The sequence below is a fragment of the Columba livia genome, chromosome 16 (assembly GCF_036013475.1).
Source record: "Columba livia isolate bColLiv1 breed racing homer chromosome 16, bColLiv1.pat.W.v2, whole genome shotgun sequence".
Taxonomy (NCBI): domain Eukaryota; kingdom Metazoa; phylum Chordata; class Aves; order Columbiformes; family Columbidae; genus Columba; species Columba livia.
Window position 1 is genome coordinate 10578012 of NC_088617.1, and position 20650 is coordinate 10598661.

Genomic DNA, 20650 nt, shown 5'->3' on the forward strand with positions numbered 1-20650 from the left:
GAGCGCAAGTTCAACCGCCCGGCCGGGAACAATGGGCCTCTCTGCGGCAGCGGGGCCGCTCAGCTGCGCTTGGCTCAACGCCACGCAAAGCCGTGACCGCTCCAGCACAGGCTCAGCCTGTACCACACACACGAACATCGCCCACTTTTTGTTTTCTGCCTCGGGGCATTTCACACCAGCGGTCCCGATGTTGCTGTCCGTCCCAGGTGATGTTCCTCATCGGTGTTTTCCGGGGTGTCACAGAGAGATGCTTTGAGGGTGTAAAATAGATAAAGCTTGAAGGAAAAGGGTTTAAGGGCAGGGTAGCTGATGGCTGTGCGCAGAGAGGGCCGCGGCAGAATCCCCAGAAAAGGGAACGTGTGAGTTCATGGCCAAGGTGGGTGCAGGCAGAGCGCTGGCCGTCCTGCTGCTGCTGGGCACAGTCACAGCTCCAGAGTCCCCAGGAGATGCTGGTGCCCACTGTGTGCTATGGACCTGCGAGCCGGATTTATCACCCTGTGCAGGTGGGTGCAGTGACGCCCCCCTGCACACACAACGTTCGACTTGCCCCCAGTGCGGGTGCGACAAACACCCCAGCTCTGCAGCTCGTGGCGGCCGTGACAGCCCCGTCACCCGCCCGCGGACCCGAGCGCCCCGGGTTCTGTCTGTGGGTGCGGGGCGCGCCACCACCGGCACTGGCCCTTTAAGGCGGCGCCGCGGGAAGGCGCGAGGTGCGCCTTTGTCATGGCACCGGGTCACCGCGCGGTCACGGCCCCGCCCCACGTGGAGTTGGAGCCCACATGGCCGGGCGCGCCCCGCCTCCCTCCGCTGATTGGCTGTCTTGCCCCCGGCGGCCGGGTCCGCCACTTCTGATTGGCTGACCCCGCGCGTCATTTACATGCAGTGGGCGGGGCAACGCCTGTCCGTGACACCGGGCGCCGTCTGGAGCCGCCCCCGCGACGTCTGGGGGGATTTAAAGGGCCAGAGCCCCGCAGAGCGTGGGGTACCCGTGGGAGGTGGTTTCGGTTTTGCGGGAGCGGGCTGCGAGGAGCGTGTTCTAGGTCGCCCCATTCCGCTGGTTTTCGGGGGGAGCCTCCATTTCAAGATCCCTCACGGGCACGGGGGGCTCCACGGGGCGATCCTGGGGTGTCATACCGCGGTGGCTGCGGAGCAATTGCAGCAGTTGGGTCTGATCGGAGCCGTCCCCGTGTGTCCCCCGCAGGGCAGGGCTGCCCGGCCTCCCCAGAGCTCCGTTCGCCTGTGTCAAGGCAGAAAAATGCAAACCTCTTATGCAAGAACCAAAAGCGACTGAACATAGAGCAATTGTTTTGGCAAATACGAGTATGTTCATGTGTATGTTTGTATCTAACCACGTATGCGGGTCTATATTGGCATCGTATAGGGAGAAGTCAATCTATGACCTGTTTGCAGCTGCTCCACTTCCAAATGGCCCCACAGAAGGATCCCGGCACTGCGGGCGCTGCGAGGGGCTCGGAGCTGGTGTCCAAGTCACTCGTCTTCCTTGGATGAGCTTGAAGTCTTCAGTATGTCGGCTCTCTGCTCAGGAGTTCAGGGCCACCTTTGTTTCCTTTCCAAAGCCCCATTCCTCTCTCCAAAATCTCTCTTGTTCAATCACAAAATAGTCAGGGATTATTTCATGTTTATGCATTTAAATCTCTTCCCTTAGCGCTGCTTTATTTTACATTCGCCATCCTGGGTTTCCTAGCACAAGAAAATGTTTTCAGCTGGGGACCTGTGAATTCAGAGGGTGATTATTTTTTGTTAGTGAAGTGATATATTTCCTACCAGTGCCTCCCATAAAATGTGAAGGCAGGGTGGAGTCATTGCAGTGATGTCAGCTGGAGTTATATCAGGCCCCAGAAGAGGCAGAATGGGTTGGAATAACATTCTGGTGGCTTCATTAAAAATTTTCATTACAAACAAATACTCACTGACTTTTTAGCCTTCCTGGTTGGGAACAAAACCTCCTAAATGGACCCAACCCAGCGCTGTGCAGAGATGGAAATAAAACCACTTGGGAGGCAGCAGCTCCTGCCCCAGGTCCCAGTCCCCAGGGAGCGGGTGGGCTGAGGAGGGGATTTCAGAGCCTTTTAGGTGAACATTGTTTGAGGTAGGTTATTATTAACACTTGGCAAAGGGGATGAAATCTCAGAAGGAAAGTGCTTCTGCAGTTCTAAATGAGGATTGGAGTTTGTCTATGGAAAACTTAATTCACAGCATCTCCTAGAAGTTAAATCATACCTGAGAGGGAGCTGTACTAACTTTCAAAGGCAAATGGAGAACATCTGCGTCCCTGCTGGCCATGTTCTCCTCTGTCGTGGCAGAGACCTTGTTCAAATGGTCAGGGAGAAAACTTGAGTTCCTGGTACCAAACAGTTAAAAAAAAAAAAGCACCCTAAGAGGTTAGTCACCAGAAAGTGGAAACCATGTCTGGAATTGTTAGAAATAAGGCTTGCTTGAAAATAAATATAGAATTATTCACCATGGTAACTATTTCCCTATTGCGTTAGTGCGTATCGATTTAACATTAATCCAAAGACTAATGCTGTGAAATATTTGGTCTCTTTAATGGACAACTGTTTAGTTAACAAACCTTTAGGGAGTTGTGGAGCTTTTTGTTTTGTTCTTCCTTAGGTAGCCTCAACTGCTTTTGGAAGAAAATCATTTGACTCTTAGCGTTACTTATTTCTCACACGGACCTCTCTTTCCAATTACCTTTTATGAATTTACCCTTAGTGTTGCATGATACTGATTACGTGGAGTCACTCAAATCTTTAACTAATGCTTTGACTGATGCTGTGGCGTTGCAGTGAGGAATAAAAGCAAAGACTTAAACGTGACTGCACGGGCAAATGCCTGACTTCTGGTCTGGCTATGAGTGAAGTTATGTTATAGTCCAAAACCAGACTGATGGTTCATGTAGTTCAGTTTGTCCAGGCACCTCAGATATTGTCAAAGCTCCTGTGTGTCCTTTTCCATGGATGAAGAGCCTGAGGCCCAGTGAGCAGCCCCAGCTCACCCTGAAATTTTGTGGCAAAACCAGGAAACAAAGGGAGATAGTGCCAGGCTCCTCCTGGGGCCGTCAGAGGGGTCTCCAGGCAAAATATAAACATAAAATGAAAAAAGCTGATCAGTGACGGAATACAGAAGCCAAAACCAACGCAAGTGTATTCTGAAAGCATCCCACCAGCCGACAGCAGCAGCGCTGACAAACGGCAGCGGGCTGGAGGGTGGATAGCGTTATTACGAAGAACAGGGTGAAGCATTTAAGGTTAGCTGATGTACTTCTAACTTTTACAAGCCCATCCAGGATGACTTTAATTATTTGTTGTTAAATCATGGTGGAAAAATGCTGATTGTTCTTAAAGCCACATGAGTTGTTCAGATGAAATCGAGATGGCGGTAAACAGTGCGATTTTAAACCAGCATCGACTTGCAAACAGATATTTTTTTCTTGTAAGGATGGTTAGGAAGAGGTGTGAGCTTGCAGCAGCCTGCATCTGAAACTGGAGCCTTTATCCACCCAAGCTTTGCACACTTGCAAGAACTGCCCCTAGACCAAGCCCCTAGAACAAGCTGGCTGATCTTCCCCGCCAGAGCTGGCTCTTCCACAGCTCCGTTGCAACCTGGGCACCGGGTCCTTGCAGCCGGTGGTTGCTCCGCCACCAGCACATTGGCCTGTTCTGGTCAGGGTACATGAGATACCTCCAGCAGGGCTCCTTCTGCCACAGCCCCCAACCCCACCACGTCCTGCCTGTGAAATACGTGCTTGTTGCAGCAGAGAGGGACCCTGCGACCTGCGAGTGAAGGAACTGACCTGCCACAGGAGAATAATATATTACTTAAAGCTGCATTTAGTTGCTTAAGAAGGATGTAGAATGTCTGTGTCTTAAAATACAAGACTTCTGAATAAAACATGAACTATTGCTGCATCCCCACAGCTGATGAACTAGGAGGGCTGGTGCTGGCAGGTATCCCCCGCAACACACGGACATGTGCACTGTTCACCTTGGCTGATTTATGGAGCTGAGACGTATTTTAAGTGCAAAGAACTGTTAGTTGCAAGCTTGTGGGCTGAGTTTAGCTTACAGGCACCTTTTCTGCCCAGTGAAGTGAGGCCCATTGGAAAAGGGTCTCTAATATTCAGCTGCCAAGTGTTTTAAAATAAAAAAATATATATATTTCCAGCTAAATAATAAAAGTGGGTTGATTGCTAAAGCTATCTGAACTGGCATTTGTGTTCATTTTTGACCGTACGTGTGCCTCGCTGTAACTTTCTGGCCTTTCTGGGGCTTGAAAGCTCAAGGCCCACGTTCCCATCACAGGGGTGATGTTGCTTCACGTTTTTATGAATGCTTCTCATTTCATTTCTAGACACTTGCCTGGCACAAAGGAAACTGAAACTCCAGGACCAGCCTGAAGGATTCAACGGACAGGCAGGTAGGAATTACCCGTGTTACTGATCAGGAAACCAAGAGTGGGAACAAAACATAAAAACAGGGTTGGAAATGCTTTATGTCCAGTTCTAGCAGAGCTTGTCTTCAGGTAATTGTCCCTCCTCTCGGCCCTGCACGCTAACCCACATCTCTGGTGTGTGTTGGGGGAACAGCACTGGTGCCATAATTTGTGTCTGCTCAGCTCTGAAGCACAAACTTCTCCAAGCTCGTTTCTGTCCGAGCCACAAGATCCTCTTCCGTGTTTCCTTTGGATTAGTAATTGTTGGGAGTTACCATCTGTTGAGTGGCAAAGAGTAAAAGATTAAACAACCTGGCAATTCCTTATTCCTTCTCTTCAGGTATTTTCACAGGACTGGATGGGGCCGCAGGAGTAAAGCACAGGCACATATTTAATGTTAGTTTGTCAATAATCATGTAGAAATAAATTATTTTTTGGGGGGGTAAAGGTTAGACCTTGCCGGTGAGTGCCACCGGGTCTGACCCGACCCTCGACGCCATCTGTCTGGTGCCATTTCTACAGCTCTGTGTAAGATCTGGGGTCTCGCGTGGCGTTTGTCCCTGTCCCCTTTTCAGTGCCACCTTCCAGGCAGCACAGGTCCAGCTGGGGACTCTTCAGGTACTTCCAAATCCTAGATCCGAGCTATTATGAGAAAATATGGTTTCTTATAAGATAACTGAAGCTGTCTTTATCTCCCAGTAACAGGATTCACCAAGTATTATAACAGCTGCTTTGCACCACTATAGTTAAGCTTGTTTCAGCATTTTCATTATAAAACCTCTGTTTTCACAGGTTTATTTCCCAGAAAAAAAAAAAAAGAAAGAACAATCTGCCAAACGTGGCACACTGAGCACTCAGGGATGATGGTTTTTTCTTTTACCTGTCAAAAAGTGAATGAGGTCGCTCCATTTTAAAGCGGGCGGTTTGAAACAAAGGTGGGAATTTGTCTGAAATAATTTTTCAGCTTTGCAGAAGCAGCATCGTTGTTTGCAGTAGCACTGGAGCAAACAATTTGCAGAGGTCAGCCATGGACAAATATCTTACAGGTTTTCCCCACCATTTCTCTTCCGATCTTCCCCATTTTTTGTTTCGAAATGCTGCGTTTGGGAACTGTCTGTGCACAGAAAGCCAAAGGCTTTGTGGCTCCTGTGCTGCTACCTGGGGCCGTGCTGTGATTGGGACCACAGGGGGTCTCAGGGCTGTGCTTGGGTGGGCGGCGTGGGCCTGACCTCGGCCTGCATGTGTTTTTTTGGGGGGAATGGCCAAATCCAGACGCTTTTGGGGCCCATTTGCAAAGCGACCGGGAGGTCCCAGCAGGACGGGGGCGCCGGGCGCTGCGAGCCCACGCACACGGCAGCACAACCATCAATGAAAAACTCAACGTGAGCGCGACTGCGGCGGCCGAGACCCCCCCCGCGCTTCCCGGGGAGCTGCCGCCGGGGTGACCGGGCCCGCTGAGCGCCGGCTCCGCTCCCCCCCACTCCCCGGACAAAGGGGCCGCGATCGTCCCGACACCCCCCGGGGACACCGGCCCGGGGCGCGCGCCCGCGAACGCCCTCCAGCACCCCCCTCCCCCCCCCCCCCCCCCGCGCCGGCGGCGGCGGCGGCGCGAGGAAAGGGCAGTCCCCGTCTGGCGCTGACGTCACGGGCCCGCCCGCGGCTGGCGGCGGCGCGCGGCCGCGTCCCCGTGGCCGTGAATGAGCGCGGGGGGCGGGAGCGGAGCGGGAGCGGGCGGGCCGCGCTCCCACCGCACCGCACCGCACCGCGCTCCCACCGCGCCGCGCTCCCAGCGCACCGCACCGCACCGCGCTCCGCCGCGCCCCACAAAAGTGCGGAGCTGCCGCGGCCGGGCCCAGCACAGCCGCTTCCCCCGGGCCGGAGGGGGCGCGGAGCAGCCGCCGAGCCGAGCGGAGCCGCTGCGGGGGGCGCTGCGCCGGGCTGGGTTTTTTATTTCCAATTTTTGATCGCAGCTGCATTTCCCTCCCCCCGCCTGCCCCCCCGCGCCGAGGAGGAGCCCCGGCTTTATGTGGTGCTGCCCGGAGAGCGCTCGGCGGCCGTGAAGTTCTTTGTGTCGCCGTCGCTTTCTTTTTTTTTTTTTTTCTTTTCTTTTTTTTTTTTTTTTTTAAATGTATAACTTCATGGGTCTGAACAGCACGGCCGTAGCTCTTCAGCCCAATGTGTCCTGCACATGCAACTGCAAAAGGTCTTTGTTCCAGAGCATGGAGATCAGTAAGTACTTGTCCTGCTGCTGCCGTGGGGGCGGCCCGGGCTTCCCCGGCTGTGAGTGCGGGTGGGTGCGAGGGTGCGGGTGTGCGCGACGGCTCCGGCACCTCCGCCGCGGGCAGGGAAGTTTCCGCGGGGGCTCCCGGCATCTCCGGGACCCTGCGCTGCGCTTTCTCACTGATTTTATTTATTTTGTTTGTTTTGCCCCTCCGTTTGCTCTCTGATCTCTCATCTGTTGCTGTTGAGGTGTCCGGAGCGAGTGTGACACGGTGTGACAGTGAGCGGCACCGGGGGCGGGCGGATCCCGGCGGGACGGGCTGGCGGGGCGGCCCCGGCGCAGCCTCCCCGGGGCTGCCCGCGGAGCGCGGCCGCTCCCGCGTTCTCCTCACCCCGCTCGCCCTCCCAGCATCGGGCTGGGAAATCCCGGCTCTTCCCCATCTCGGCTCCATCCCTTCCCGCAGCTCGCCCCTTCCCCCGCCGGTGCTCCGGCTGGTCCAGCCCCGGTGTCTGCCCCACGCGTTTCCCTCCCCTGATGCTGGGGGGCCCCGGCTCCTGAGCCTCCACTCGGGGGTTTTCACCAACCCCGGTGTAAATCACCTTCCTCTCGGTACTGGGGGTGGCGGTAACACTGCGGTTAAGAGAGCCGAGTAAGGCTTATATTTGGGAACCTGTCCCCCCTGCCTCCAGCCCCTGGGGCATTTTTGTCGTGAAGGGCTATTTGCCTTTTATTAATATTTTTCAACTCTTGCAGAGTAGCAGTGAGTACAGTGCCTGACCTAAATACCCACTACTTTTCTGTTTTCTCGGTCTGTCTTGGAAATGAAGTACATGGAGGTGAGAAAGAAAGGATATTTTTGCTGAGGAAAGAAAAATTAGTTGTTTTCTCTGGCAATTTAAAGCGAATGGTCTTTCCTGTGAAGGCTTTTCAAGGCATCCCAGGCTGGGCAGCTTGTCAGGATTGCACCCTGCTTGACACCTTGTTCTGTGCTGTGAAATCTAAACCTACACAAAGTAATGCAAAATGGCTCAGAAGGAAAACTTGGGAAAGAGTCTCAATTTTGCATATATTCCTGGCACTGCGATGGGGCAGACTCCCGCTCGGTGCGCGTAGGGGAAAGTCAGCAGAGCTGTGCCTGTTTCTGCTAGCACAGGGTTTGCCCCGTTACCTCCAGCGGGGTTGCAGAGCAGTATTTTAGAGCCAGCATCTGTCCCTTGGTATTTTGGATGGCTTTTGTCCAGTGTCATCTGCCTTTGCCTTCTCCAGTTTCATCGTTGTTTAATTCAGGTGTCTGAGTCCTGGAGAAGGTCTGTAGGCATTTGTATACTGGGTACTAAAATGTGTTCATTCTGAATTTTGCCATAAACCATACCCTTTGTACTGCATGCACATTTAATCTTGATTTAATCTCATTCGTGTTCAGACAAAACTAAGCTGGATTTGCCTGATTTTATTAACACTACCGGTACTGAATAGACCATTATTCTTTCCTGACTTTAACAGGCCGGGCTAGATGTGCATACCAATAGCAGTGTATAAATAATGAAGATACAGTTCTTTTTTGTGTCAGCCTGTTAGAGAACATAAACTGAGTCCCACAGAATTACAAGGATGAGAGACTTTACTTTGTGTCTGATCAAGGCTCATGGTTATGATAAAAGTTGTGAATTAAAATGTGTAATGTCTTTTGAAGAAAAAGCTTCTCTTCCAGTCTAACTCTTGGCATGAGGTTTCGTTGGAGCAACTCAGGCATTTAATTTAATTCCTTGACTTCTTAGAAATAGCATATTTTATATTTTTTCCCCCATTTTTTCAGTGTGTGAATGGCTTGGTAGGAGGCAGGTGCCGGTTATGGATGGGGGAGGGTGAGAGGCTGGGGACAGTGAAATACACGGAGGACACCTTGCCCGAATTCAACCGGGTGTTGTGGGAGCCCCGTGCCTGATGCCACACGGCTCCCGGGGACCTTCCCCAGCTTGTCCCCTGCCCTTGTCCCTGTGTCAGCCACTCAGCTCCAGGGTCCTGACACTCGGGAACTCAGTTCGCATTAGCTCCTGGGAGCCTTGGATCGAGTTCTCTTAATGCTGCCCTTCCTCATTTCATTTTCAGATAGGTTTCTTTATTGCCAATGTTATTTATTTATTTCCTGCCGATGCCGGCGGCGTTAGCTCACCTCTGTGCTATGGGAGGGCTTTGGTTGCACTGCAGGGTTGTTACCTGATCGTTTCCTCCACCTGGGTTCAGTGGAAAGGACAGAGTTGAGTCTCCCCGAGATAAATTCATTATACAGCTTTTTCCTCTCTCCAATCACTTGATTTCATTCATCTTTCTAATATGACTTTGAGTGAACCTCAGAGCAGCTACCACCAGATGCTACTTAATTTTCTAGCCAAAGTTACCATGCAGGAATGCTTCGGGAAAGTGGCATAGCTGTAAACTCTTTTAATTTCACCCTCTAATTAGGTTAACTGTACAACCGATCCCCAAAAATATTTCTTTGCAGGCTTTATTCCTTATGGCAGGCTGCGGCGCTGCGGTGGAGGAAGCAGCTGGTTTCTGTGTGTGGCGCTCCCAGATTAGGATTAGAAAAGGGCTTTTTGGGGGCGGGGGCGCGGAGTCTCACCCGCCGCCGGGGCCGCAGTGCCAGCGTGCCGGGCGGCGTTAAGCAGCCAGACGTCTGTGGCAGCGGTCTCTAATCGCTTCGGCTGGGTGAAAGAGGTCAGGGGTGGTTGTCGTGGCGGAAGAGTCTGTAAATAACTAATTATTTGGCGCAGGGAGCGGAGCGGGCTGGTGTGCCTGCCTCCCTGCTCGCTTGCCCGGGGCAGCTCGGCTCCCACCGCCGGCTGGGCCAGCGCCAACCGCCCGGTCTGGCCAACTCCTGCCCGCTCCTGCCCGCGCCGTGGCCCCGTGGTGGGGGGGGTCTCACGTCTGCACCAGGGCTGGGTCGTACCCCACGGGGGCTTCTCCCAAAGGGTTTGGGTGCCAGGGATGGGGATCTTGCCTCCGCGGGCATCCCTGTGAGAGGATGACTTCGGCCGCGGGGTATGAGGGCAGGTGTCTCCCTGGGCTGGGCGGCTGTCGGCAGAGGCTTTGCTGGTGCAGTGACCTTAGGCGAAGTGTTGGGGAGTTTAAGGGGTGTTGTTGCTTCTCCCTGAGGAGACGGGGCCGTTCTCCTCGGCTGGCAGCAGCGCTCGGATGCTGGTTTCAGACTGCGTGCCCGGCTGGGGTGAGCGAACCGTGAGAGCGGGTTTCTGTCCAAGCGAGGACTTCTAGGTTTTCACATTCTTTGGTTTAATAACAAACCAAATGCAGATGGCTCAACCAGGGATCACTTCAGACTGCTCTTTTGGCAAGTACGTTTCTTTCCTGACACTCTGTCAACAGCAGTTATGGCTTCTTCCAGGGCAAAGACGATAATAACCATGTACTTCTTTATTCCCCCTCCAAATTTTCCTCCAGGAGACAGGGACACAGAGGGACGCCAGGGCTGCTACCAGTGTTGTAACAAGCTAGAGAGTTTGCACAGAATATGCTCAGTTTGTGGCACCTCAGTTTGACTTTAGCCAAGCTGAATAGGTCACCGTGTCTGGCTGTGCCCGTGTCTGTGACAAGCGTGGCTTTTTGCCAAGATCAGCGTCCCAAGGTATGACCCAGGAGGAGTGGAGCATGGATGGCTTTTGCTTACAGTGGCACAAGGACTGTGTGTGGGTGCCCTTGGCCATCCCCAGGGATGCTGATGGTCTGCGGTCCCAGCTCTGCAGGTCTCACCTCTCGTACCAAGGGCAGCAGGGAAAGTCCTAATTCCCTGAGCCTGGAGAGCACAGGGGTCTTAAAATTACAGCTTATTTTCTGCCCTCAGGCAGTGATTTTTAATTTTAGTATTTTATAATCAGCGTTGAATGGGAGAATGAAAAGACGCAGAGGAGGAAAATAGCCAAACTCATTTTTCCTCTGGCTGAGCACCTGGACCGCGTTGTGCTGCGCGGCAGGACACACGGCACCAGAAGTCATCCCGTGTAATTGGAGGTGATCCCATGTAATGCAGAGTGAAGATTTCGCATGGCTAATTCTTACTTTTCAGTCAGGGTGTATTCAGAGCAGGACGTGTGACACAGTAAGTCCTGTGACCTCGTGCCATCCGTACCCCCTGAACAAGCCTTTGGATGCCTTCGTTTTATTTAGTAGTATGTTTTCAGATCCTGGTTGTGAAAGGACTTTCCTTAAAGCCGGGAATTCCCAAGGCAGGATCTGGGATCACCTCTACATTTTCAGGGTATTGAATCAGCTGAACTGCTGCTGCTTGCTTTGCAGATAAAGGGTACCTACAAATGTATGTTCTCACTTATTTTCATTTGCTGTCGTTCACCAAATATACTAATGATTTTAGATTTCCCAGGCTGAAAGTTGGTGGCTAGTTAAATCCAGTTTTAGAATGAATTTGTAAACCTGCATTATAAATGGATAGACGTGAGGAAGCCTTTCCAAGGGAAGTACCAAAATACATGGTGTCACTAATAGACAGTAATTACAATCCAACTCCTTTCCTGAGTAACTCAATGTACAGTCATTTCTGTTGGTACTCTTTTGGGTAATAGCAACTGTCAGAATTTGGTAACCCTAATTAGCTAAAAACGGTCATTTATTTGCAATGGTGTTGCATGTAAAGACTGACTACCAGCTTCCTTCCTGCAAGGAGATCCCATGCGTGATGTGCGGTTTGTCTTATCAGATCCCTCAAGTTCTCCCGTACATGGTGTGTCTGTTGTTGGCATGTTCCATTGCAGTCATAAAACCTGTCTGGAAAGCTTGTGAGGAGGGAGGTACAAGGGCCACTTTACTGCAATTAAGTGGAAACTTGGTTCACACCATGAGCGCACTCCCAGATGTCCATAAAGCAAAGGAATCATTAATGTCGGCGGGGATGTTTTGTGCAGCACTTTTCCTGTCTGTGTGGCTAAATTGCTGGGTGATTATTTTATAATTATTTTGGGTAGGTCACTCGGTGAGAAAACACATCAGAGACCTGCTCTGGCTGCGAGTAGCGCGGCCCTGGAGAGGAAGAGGGAGGATTTTCAGCACGAGACCCCGCGGGAGCAGGTCTGACCCATCGCCTCCGTCCTCCAGAGCTGATGGCGTGGGCGGCTGCGTTGCTGCTTCCTCGCTGCGACGGGCCTGGGGGCTCCGTGGGGAGCCATGCGAGCGCAGGGTGTGATGGAGCGCTGCAGGGACGAGCTGCCGCGACGCTGGCGGGATGAGGACACACACCTGGGCACCCTCAAAGTGTCGGGGTGCTGGCTGAGTGTGCATACAGGCACATACACACTGTGGACATTAATGGAGTTAGTACGAGAAAGTAGTTAGAATTTAACTGGTTGATGAAGTAGTTGGTAACTGGAGAAAGGAGTTGTGATGTTTGGGATTTTTTACCTTTTTTTTTAAAGCAGATAAATTTCGGCTGCAGGAGTTTATCATCCAAATCAGAGGATTTGGGGAGCTACGGAGAGTAAAGAGAGCTTTGATGATTTGGCAAGGAATACAGCTTCTAAGGCAGCACTTTGATCTGCATTTTAAATGCTTCTTTGTAATGGCAGTTTCACAATTTCTTTTCTCATTTTAAGTCAGTCTTGCAGAGGTATGTTTTGAGAGAAAATAGTAACAGCACACAGTATTCTTGTTGGCTTCAGAGCCAGCTAGAACTTGTAGTTCATCCCAGATTTTTTGGCTACTACAATAAATTTATGATTACACCAAAAAGGAAATTAGTAGAGATGTTAAATACTATGAAAGCTTTGCAGATCTTTTGAAATATCTCCAATGTGAAACCTAAACTTGCATTAGCATTTTTGCTGTGGTATGTTGTACAGCATTTATCTAAGCATGTACCTAATATTTCAGGTTCCTGATTTAGCTTTTATTTTTTTCCTTCTAAAGAGCATGTTTAGCACATGCATCCTTTTAGTCTTACGTTGCACCTGAAGACCTTGATTCCAGTGACTCAAGCTTTCTAAACACAACCCGGTGCTGCTGTAGTGTTGCTCTTGGGAACCTTTTCATTCTCCTTCTGTCTGCAGCACATCTTCGGATAAACTCTTGTTGGAGGAAGGAGGTTGTTGTCACCTGTGTATTCTTACACAAGGGTAGTATGGTTAGAGTAGGAGAGAGGGTAGGAACTGGGAATGCTTATCAATGTTTTCATTTAAATCTTGCATAGCATCTTTCCTTCTTGTAGCCAGTTTGGGGTAGAGTTTATACCTCTCCTGGGAAATCAGCAGCGTTAAGGGTGAGGACAAATAAACAAGTTTTTCCAAGTTGATTTAGAGCTGTGTGGTAGCTCTTCTGGTGCTGTTTTTGGCCTCTCCTGTACCAGACTGGCAGCTCTCTGCTTGTGGACCGAGTTCAGCTGGTGCACACATTTCATTTGCAAGCTAAATTAGTCCGTGAAGTTGGGTCTTCGGTTACATGTAAAGGGTAGCATCACTGGAAGGCCTTAGACAAAGAGCGTTGTGTATACATTTAACTTAAACTGTCAGTGACTTCATGCGGTTGGATGTTGTCCTTGTTATTCCGTATATCTCCCTGGTGCAGGATGCTGGCACTAGGTCTTGTAAATCCAGCCATCATGCTCAGAGATGCTACAACCAGTGCCCTGGTGCATACTGCAGGCTCAGGTTGGCACCACGTCCACCATCACCTTTATTTTTTTTCACTTAACACTACTTTTTCACCGCATTCGGCAAGGCAGCATTGCTAAGGTTGTAATCCACACAGTGTCCCCTTCTTTCTCCAGGTAGTCAGACTTCCAGTTTCTCATTGATACAAGATGAGGTTTATGCTCCATCTAGAAGAGGGTTTATCTCGTTTGTGTTGTCACAGGCTGTGGTGTTACATAAAGATACCGTGCACATCTTTTGAAACTGGCCTCACACATTGTCACTGTTGGTGGATGTCCACAGTGCTTTCGAATGGTTCACACATTTATGCTTGGCGTATTTGGTCTCGCACATATCTTTAATAAAATGCCTCAGGCTGGCTAATTTTTCACTTGCAGTATACATTCCAAAATGCACATTGAGAAAGGCAGGTGCTTTTGCATGTGGCTGCGCTCTGATCCGCGTGTGAGACCCGTGCCCGCAGCGCGCAGGAGTCTGCCCGCGATGCTCTGCTGGCCCGAGGTGTGTGCGCTTCAGCAGGTGCAACAGGATCTCCCACATTTGCAGACTTGGGCTAAGCAACCCAGCAAAGCACGAGTTAGCCTTGGAGAAGGAAAGCTGATTAACCTCCAGGCGTGGAGCATACCAAGAATGAAGAGAGGTACTTGCACAAAAGTCGGTACTGCTTTTCAAGAATATATGCAGGACGTAGTTTGGGGATTTTTTTCCATCTCTTCATTCTGTCCAATATGTTAAGTAGCTGGTTTGTTACTCTAACCCCCTACAAATGATTGTTAGTAATAATTCTGTAAAACTATGAATCAACTCTGCATGACTTTGTGCAAATAGACTGAGTAATTTCTTTGTTCTTTTCTTCTTACTTTGTAATTGGAGTCTGTAAAAGCTCAAAGGTTTGGTCTTGTGGAAAGCATGATTCATTTATTGGTGTCTGTGCCGACTAGTTATCTTTCAGTAATTCCAGAGTGCTGCTACAAGCCAAGAGTGATTCATACATGGCTAAGTGCACAAACAAATGGGGTCATGGCCATCTGTGAAACTTTTCTAATCTATTTATGGTATCGGAGAAAGAAGTGGGTGTATTAAGGATGATGGAATAGGTGTCAATTACATTAGTGAATATAACCGGTTAAGTAACACTAACCATTACTCAAAACCACATCTGCTCATTGCTAAAGATCACGACAGTAGGTCCTATGTAAATGTTAGCATAGGTCTGATATGAGAGATGGATTGAGTGTCTAGCTTTCCTCAGAAGGAGCTCGCCATCGTAACTGCTATGGTAGTGTCTTCTACCTTCCTTGAGATTTAGATCTTAACTTGCACTATAAGTATTTGTAGTAGCAAAGTCTGTCTCTTCGCTGTTGCAGACCTCAGTCGTTATATGCTTTACATGCGGAATTTGACCTAATACTTAGTTAACTTGCTGTTTATGATCAGCAATAGCATTTCTCACTTGCACATCGGGCACAATCGCTGTGTAACATCTCAGTAGAGACAGTGAGTCAGTTTTCCTTCCAAATGCATCTTCAGTGCTTTAACATCTCAGGGAGATGACGACCTGCATCTTATGAGGCAGCCTTCCTTTGCCTCTGTCCCGTTTCACTAATTGAGAGAATTGTTTTTCCTCTTTGTAACTCCGCTAACAAAAGCAGCCCTGGCTGCAGCTGTGTCCGAATTTCTCTGTTCAGATGTCAGCCTTTTGCTTTGGGGGGGAGGCCGTTGGCCCCTGCCGGGCCCCAGGGCTGGCACTTGGGTGCCCGAGTTGAACGTGGGAAGGGGGGAGTTTGGGACTAGCGGTGGAAAATAGCAGGGCCAGGAAGCGCTCGTGGTGCAGATGGATGCGGGCAGCTGCAGACTCATCCCAACCCGCTGCAGCTGGCGTTTGTTTGCACCTGAGAGAAGACCATCCAACAACATCTTGCACTTGCAGAGCACCTGGTGATCTCACGGTGATTTAGAAACGTCCCAGGTCTGCAGGATGGATGAGCGTTACTGCGGAGGTGAACTGGAGGCACAGGTGGACCAACACCCTTAGGTTTGGAAGCGGCTGTGGCTCCATCTCCCCGAGCCCTGGGAGACCTGTGTGGTCACTGCTCGGTTACGTTTGATTTCTAAAGGACTTGACTGGAGCACAGAGGTCGTGGACTCAGATTTCTGTAAATTGAATTTAAGCATCAGCGTTGTCCAAAAATATGGAAGAGTTTGGCAACGTATCGTTGCTGTTCTTCTACTGGCAATTTGAATGCTGTGACCACTATGCTGCACTCTCACGGGATGGGCTCTCCCGGAGGGAGATGGGGCCCTGGCTGACGCACAGAGCACGCTGTGGAGCGGGAAGTGACCCAGACTTTTGCCCAAAGGACTGATGAGCCTCTCCTGATGTCTGAACAGCTTTCTTCTTCTGCCCTTGCTTTATTTAAGTCAACAGATTGTGTAAGCCACATGCGAGATTTACCTGCAGGGCAAGTGGGAAGGAAGCAGTGCCATTTGGATGAATTCCCAAAAGACGTCTAACCGCTGAGTGTTGAGACTAACATTTCCAAGCCCGAGTCCCTACAGTCGTCCTCCTGAATCTGCTCGCTGTGAATCTCCATCCGTGTGTGATGCACCCGTAGCTTCAGCTGCCGAGGACGAGTCCTGGGGAAGCTGCTGCAGCAGCCCCTCGCCAGTGGGTCTGCTGTGGGCTGGGCTCTGTGCTGAGTGAGCTTGGAAATTCTCCCCCTTAGTGGTTTCTGGTTCATATTATGATTAATATTGTTATTTTTTATAAAACCAAAAAATCCCCCCCAAAGCGAAGCTGTGCCGAGCCTCCCGTCCTGCGTTTCCTGTGGTGCTGGGGGTCCTGGCTGTTAGAGCCGTGGGGATGAAACCACTGCTCAGCAGCTTAAATAGCCCTGGGCTGGGTTTACTCTTCATGCACACTCCAGAGTTGAAACCTGACTGCATTTACTTGTGCTCTTCACAAGTATTGGTGCCATGAGACCCAGTTCCTCCAGAGCTGGAGAGCATCCGTGTCCCCAGCGCTCGCCTGGGCTGCATGGGCTCAGCTTTGCTGAAGGGAGATGTCTCTGCTGCTTTCCTGGAGGAGCAGATCCTGCTCTTCCCATGTTGTTTTTCATTCTTTCCACCGTTATTCCACCTTACCAGGGCTGGTCTCTTGGTTTCAGTAACTTAGACCAGCGTATACAGATGAGGCTCTTTAGCGCTGAGCTCTAAAAGTACTTTGGCCTGTTAGATGCTGTCTTTAGGACACTTAAGGAACAAAATGATTTATGGACACTTGCTTCACACAATTCTGAGTAAAATTATCTTAAATTGCAACAATTTCCTATATAATAAACAGGAATCTCACTTTTATTGTTACATTACTGTAATGGGGCTTTGCTTGAATTGGAAGATGCATTTTTGAGTTCAGTGTCTCCCTCCCCGGCGTGCTCAGACACACGCGCACACGAGGTGTGTAACTTACCACTGTGAATGTTTTTCATGTCTCTAGTGTAACTTACTCCCAGCAGTATGTACAAGTTGCACCTGCTTCCGCCTTGGTTGTGAATGGAGGTGATGAGTGTCCTGTCGGCTGATGTGGCAGAGATGGGCTCAAAAACAAGGAATGGGGGCAGAGGTCTCTGACAGGGGTCCCATGTGCTCTGAGCAAGACACAGAGCAAACCATACAAACGTATCCTGTTTTACTCGTAGCTTTTAATCCTCATCATTCTCCTGGGCTTTCTTGATAAATACTTCTCAACATCCATTGACTTGCCATCCAGGCCTGAATTGTAAGGAACAATAAACATAATGGACAGCCTCAATTTAATAGATTCACTACGAGCTTTTTATTAGTGCAGCTTTTTTTTTTTTTTTTTTTAAGATGACTGCGTTTATTTAATTTAAGTTCAGATGGCAGCTCTTTCAGATCTGAGGGAAGCATGCCAGAGTGGGCTCGGTTCAGCTAATTTGGTTATGCGGCGAGGGAAGGATCTGTCCTGCCGTGCCGCCCGCGGAGCGCTGCCTGGGCTCAGGCGGGTTAACAGCCGCCAGCAGATGTTCGGGAATTTCTCTTTTGACTTGACCGTGGGGTTTTGCTGCTCTTCAGACCACAAGTGCACTCCAGTCGCAGCAGGTTCGTGGCTCTGGAGATGCTTTTCATCCCCTCCTTTCTGTTTGCTCGGGACTGGATTGCGCTGTATCTTGCAGCCATGTGTCTTCCTTGGTTACGCTTCTAGAGGTTTGCAGATCCACGTTAAGCATCTATTAAATTAAGCTAAATGGCCTTTAGAAATCTATACTTCAAGTGGAAGAAATGCTTTATGTAACGTAGGGGTATGTGAGGGGACCTAAATACAAGCTTAAATTGGCTGTTACGAAAATAGGTGTAATTTGGTTTTTGCACAGTGATTTTACAGCTTCTGAGTTTAATGTCCTGATGGAATCCTGCATCCAGTCCACGTGCAGCCCAGGAGGTGGGGGCGGAGGAGCCCAAGTAATGGGACCGGTTCTAGAAACAGCCTCGCCCTCGTTTGCGAAGTCAGACGTACCTGTCGTTTGCCGAGGCTCTGTTTGTAGGGAAGGTGTCTGGAGCAGGGGTTTGCTCTCACCCGTGTTTGCCCTCCTGTCTCTCCCTGCAGCACTCGGCCGCCCAGTGCTGGGGCTGGACAGGGAAAGGGGCCTCTCTTACTATGGTTGTAACTACTCACAGGTGAAAAATGCAAAACTCTTGCAGCTATACCCTCCTAGCTCTGCAGTTAAAGTCATTGGGTAATTTAGTAGCTGGAGCTGGTTCTGTGGGCTTGGCATGAGAGTGGCTGCTGTGGTTCCCCGGCGGGGACGGCTGGGGAGCGTTTCCCTCCAAACCCCGGCTTCCCCAGTCCAAGCCAGGCCAGGCGATGCTGCGGGGCTGTCACCTGGCCCTTCTGGGATCGGGAGCCTCAGGAAGTGCAGGATATCGTGTTTTGACCTTACATCCTTGTATGAATCCAGATAGTCTTTCCTGTTTCTATATTTAAAGCCTTTCCGTTCTGTCTGGAGAGACAGCATCGTCTCTCTTGGGTGAAGACTGACCCATCCTCTTCTGAAAAGCTGGTCCCTAAGTAGCTTTTCTCCACAGAAAATGAAGCCTTCTCCAAATCTTGTTGGGAGAATAGTTTTTTAATCTGGTGTATCTTCAACCAGTTGGGACTTAGCGTAGGTTTTCCTTCTAGCTTACCAAAGGTGTTGCAAGGATGAAAACTTGCTTTCCCAAGAGTGTCTTAGCCAACACATGGGAGGAAAGCCTGGCACTGTGAGACAGGGCGGAAAAAGCTGAGATAGGATTTGCTGCTGCTTTGAAACTATCCCTTTTTAATTGTCCAAACAGCATTTCAAAGAAAATCTCTGCTTTTCTCTATCTTCTTCCAGCATTATAATTCTATATAATCACTTTTCTTTCTCAAAAAGAATAGGGCGTGATTTTTTTTTTTTTCAGAAGAAGGAAGGGATAAATTCCAGATGTTGCTGGGATACACTTTTTGCCTCTGTTTAATGTTTAGTGGATTTCAGTAAATATGCTGTGAGAGGTGGGGCCGATGTTTTTATTCCAGCACGAATCATCTGCAATAAATCCCATCTGCCGATGGGCGAGCATATCTTGGGTGTGACTTGGTGCAGTTAGGAGCTGATCCTGGCTTTGCAGAAAGGCAGCAAAGGCTGAGGCTTTCTTAGGTGTTCCTTTGGGGTCTTTGCCCTTGGTCCTGTGGGGTATTTGCCCTTCCCACCTTGCTGCCGAGCTCCATGGGTGAGAAACGCTGCAGGGAAGGTCTGGCTCCCTGCATGGGAATGAGCACTTGGCTCTAACCTGCCTCGATGCTTTTTTGGCAGCAGCTTTCATCTGCCCGGTCCTGTGTGCCGTCCCGCTTGGGATGCTCAGTTCAGCAGGACTCTTCTGGCTGTGCTGCTGGCAAACCAGTCTTTTTGGTGCTGTTACAGCCCAGTAAAGATAGCCATGTGTCCTGTACCACCCTGTGAGGCCAGATCCAGAGCTGGGTCTGGGGATGGGCAGTCCTCTTCCCTCCTCCTGCAGCAAAGCCTCATCTTTGCAGTGTGTGCAGTGCTTTTACCTGCTTTTGGAGCCTTCTTGCAGACTAAACCAAAAATCATTTTCCACCATGTGTTGCACACAGGTGTTGTGGGACAAACATGGCAGCTCCATTCGCTGTTTCATGTTTTCACCTGTTTAGACTAAGTACATCTTTGTTTTGTTGGCAGCCTGTTTGGTTGCACAAACAGTGTAAGACAAAACCACGAGCAGGTGTTGGTCCAGCCAGTATAATTACTGGTTTCTCGCGCTGCTGACAGCGTTCCTGGGCAGACAGTGTGAGCCAGCCTTCACATGGAGTCGTCTGGCAGGACTGTGGCTGCAGAAGGGCTCTGGGCACTGATCCACAGGGAATATGTGCTGACTGCTCAGACACTCCTGTATCTCTTCCCTGCTGCTGATTGCATTAAAAAACCCCGAAGTTATGCATATATGAAGGAAGGAGAGCTGAGGGTGGCTCTGGTCGAGTTTAAAGCAGTGACTTTACGTGCAAATTCTCGTTTGCATTTAAAAGTTGGCAAAATGCATGGCTAAACCACAAGGCCAAATGCGAGCATGTGAGCGCCAGGTGAGCTCAGAGGGAGACGAGACACCCCGTCCTGAAATCCCGCCTGACTTCAGAGGCTTCAGTCTCGCTTCTCCCACACATCCCAGGCCATTGCAAATACGTCGTGGGAGAGACATTGTGTGACAGGGTGATGTGTCCGTGTGTGCCCAGGTGTCATGCCTGGGGTGTGCACAGTGCCGAACACCGGCAGGGGCATTGCTGTTGCTTCCTACCCTTTTGGAAGTTTAACCAGCCAACAGCTGATCCTCAGCCGGCCAGCTGCAGGCATGGATGCCATTTTCCTCAACCTCTTAACTTTCCATTGGACTCCTACACCTTTTGGGTCTTCCAAGCCTTTTGGGCATCCGTTTATTCTCACCTTCTACTTTTCTCTTGGCCTCCCACCCCTTTTAGGGCTCTATGCGGCAAGCTGGCTGTGGAGGAGCGAGGAGGAGGAGGAGGCCACAGCTTGTTGCCACACGTTGGTGTTTGGCTCGGCAGAATTCCTCTCTTTTCCTACCCGTCAGGACTGATGTCAGTGCCTGTTCCCGCGGGGTGGCTGTGCTGTGTCGGCTGCCCATGCGAATGCAGGCGACGTTGCGTGTTTGCGTCGTCACTTCTTAATTCTTCCTGCGGGCGAAGCATTGATTTGTGGTGCATCTGAACTCGTGCCTCTAAATCAAC

At 50.3% G+C, this 20650-nt stretch overlaps 1 protein-coding gene across 4 annotated transcripts in view; it reads left to right on the plus strand.

Annotated features, from left to right (window-relative positions):
* The first annotated feature begins 6121 nt into the window (after positions 1-6121).
* Positions 6122-20650, plus strand: part of PMEPA1 (prostate transmembrane protein, androgen induced 1) — a 46625-nt gene continuing 32096 nt past the window's right edge. Inside the window, exon 1 of one of the 4 annotated variants that reach the window (XM_065032447.1) lies at positions 6122-6684. In XM_065032447.1, the coding sequence (XP_064888519.1) occupies positions 6582-6684 (103 nt within the window). In that variant the 5' untranslated portion in view covers positions 6122-6581. The remainder of the gene's footprint in view (positions 6685-20650) is intronic. The other 3 variants (XM_065032449.1, XM_065032446.1, XM_065032448.1) reach the window with 3 other exon arrangements.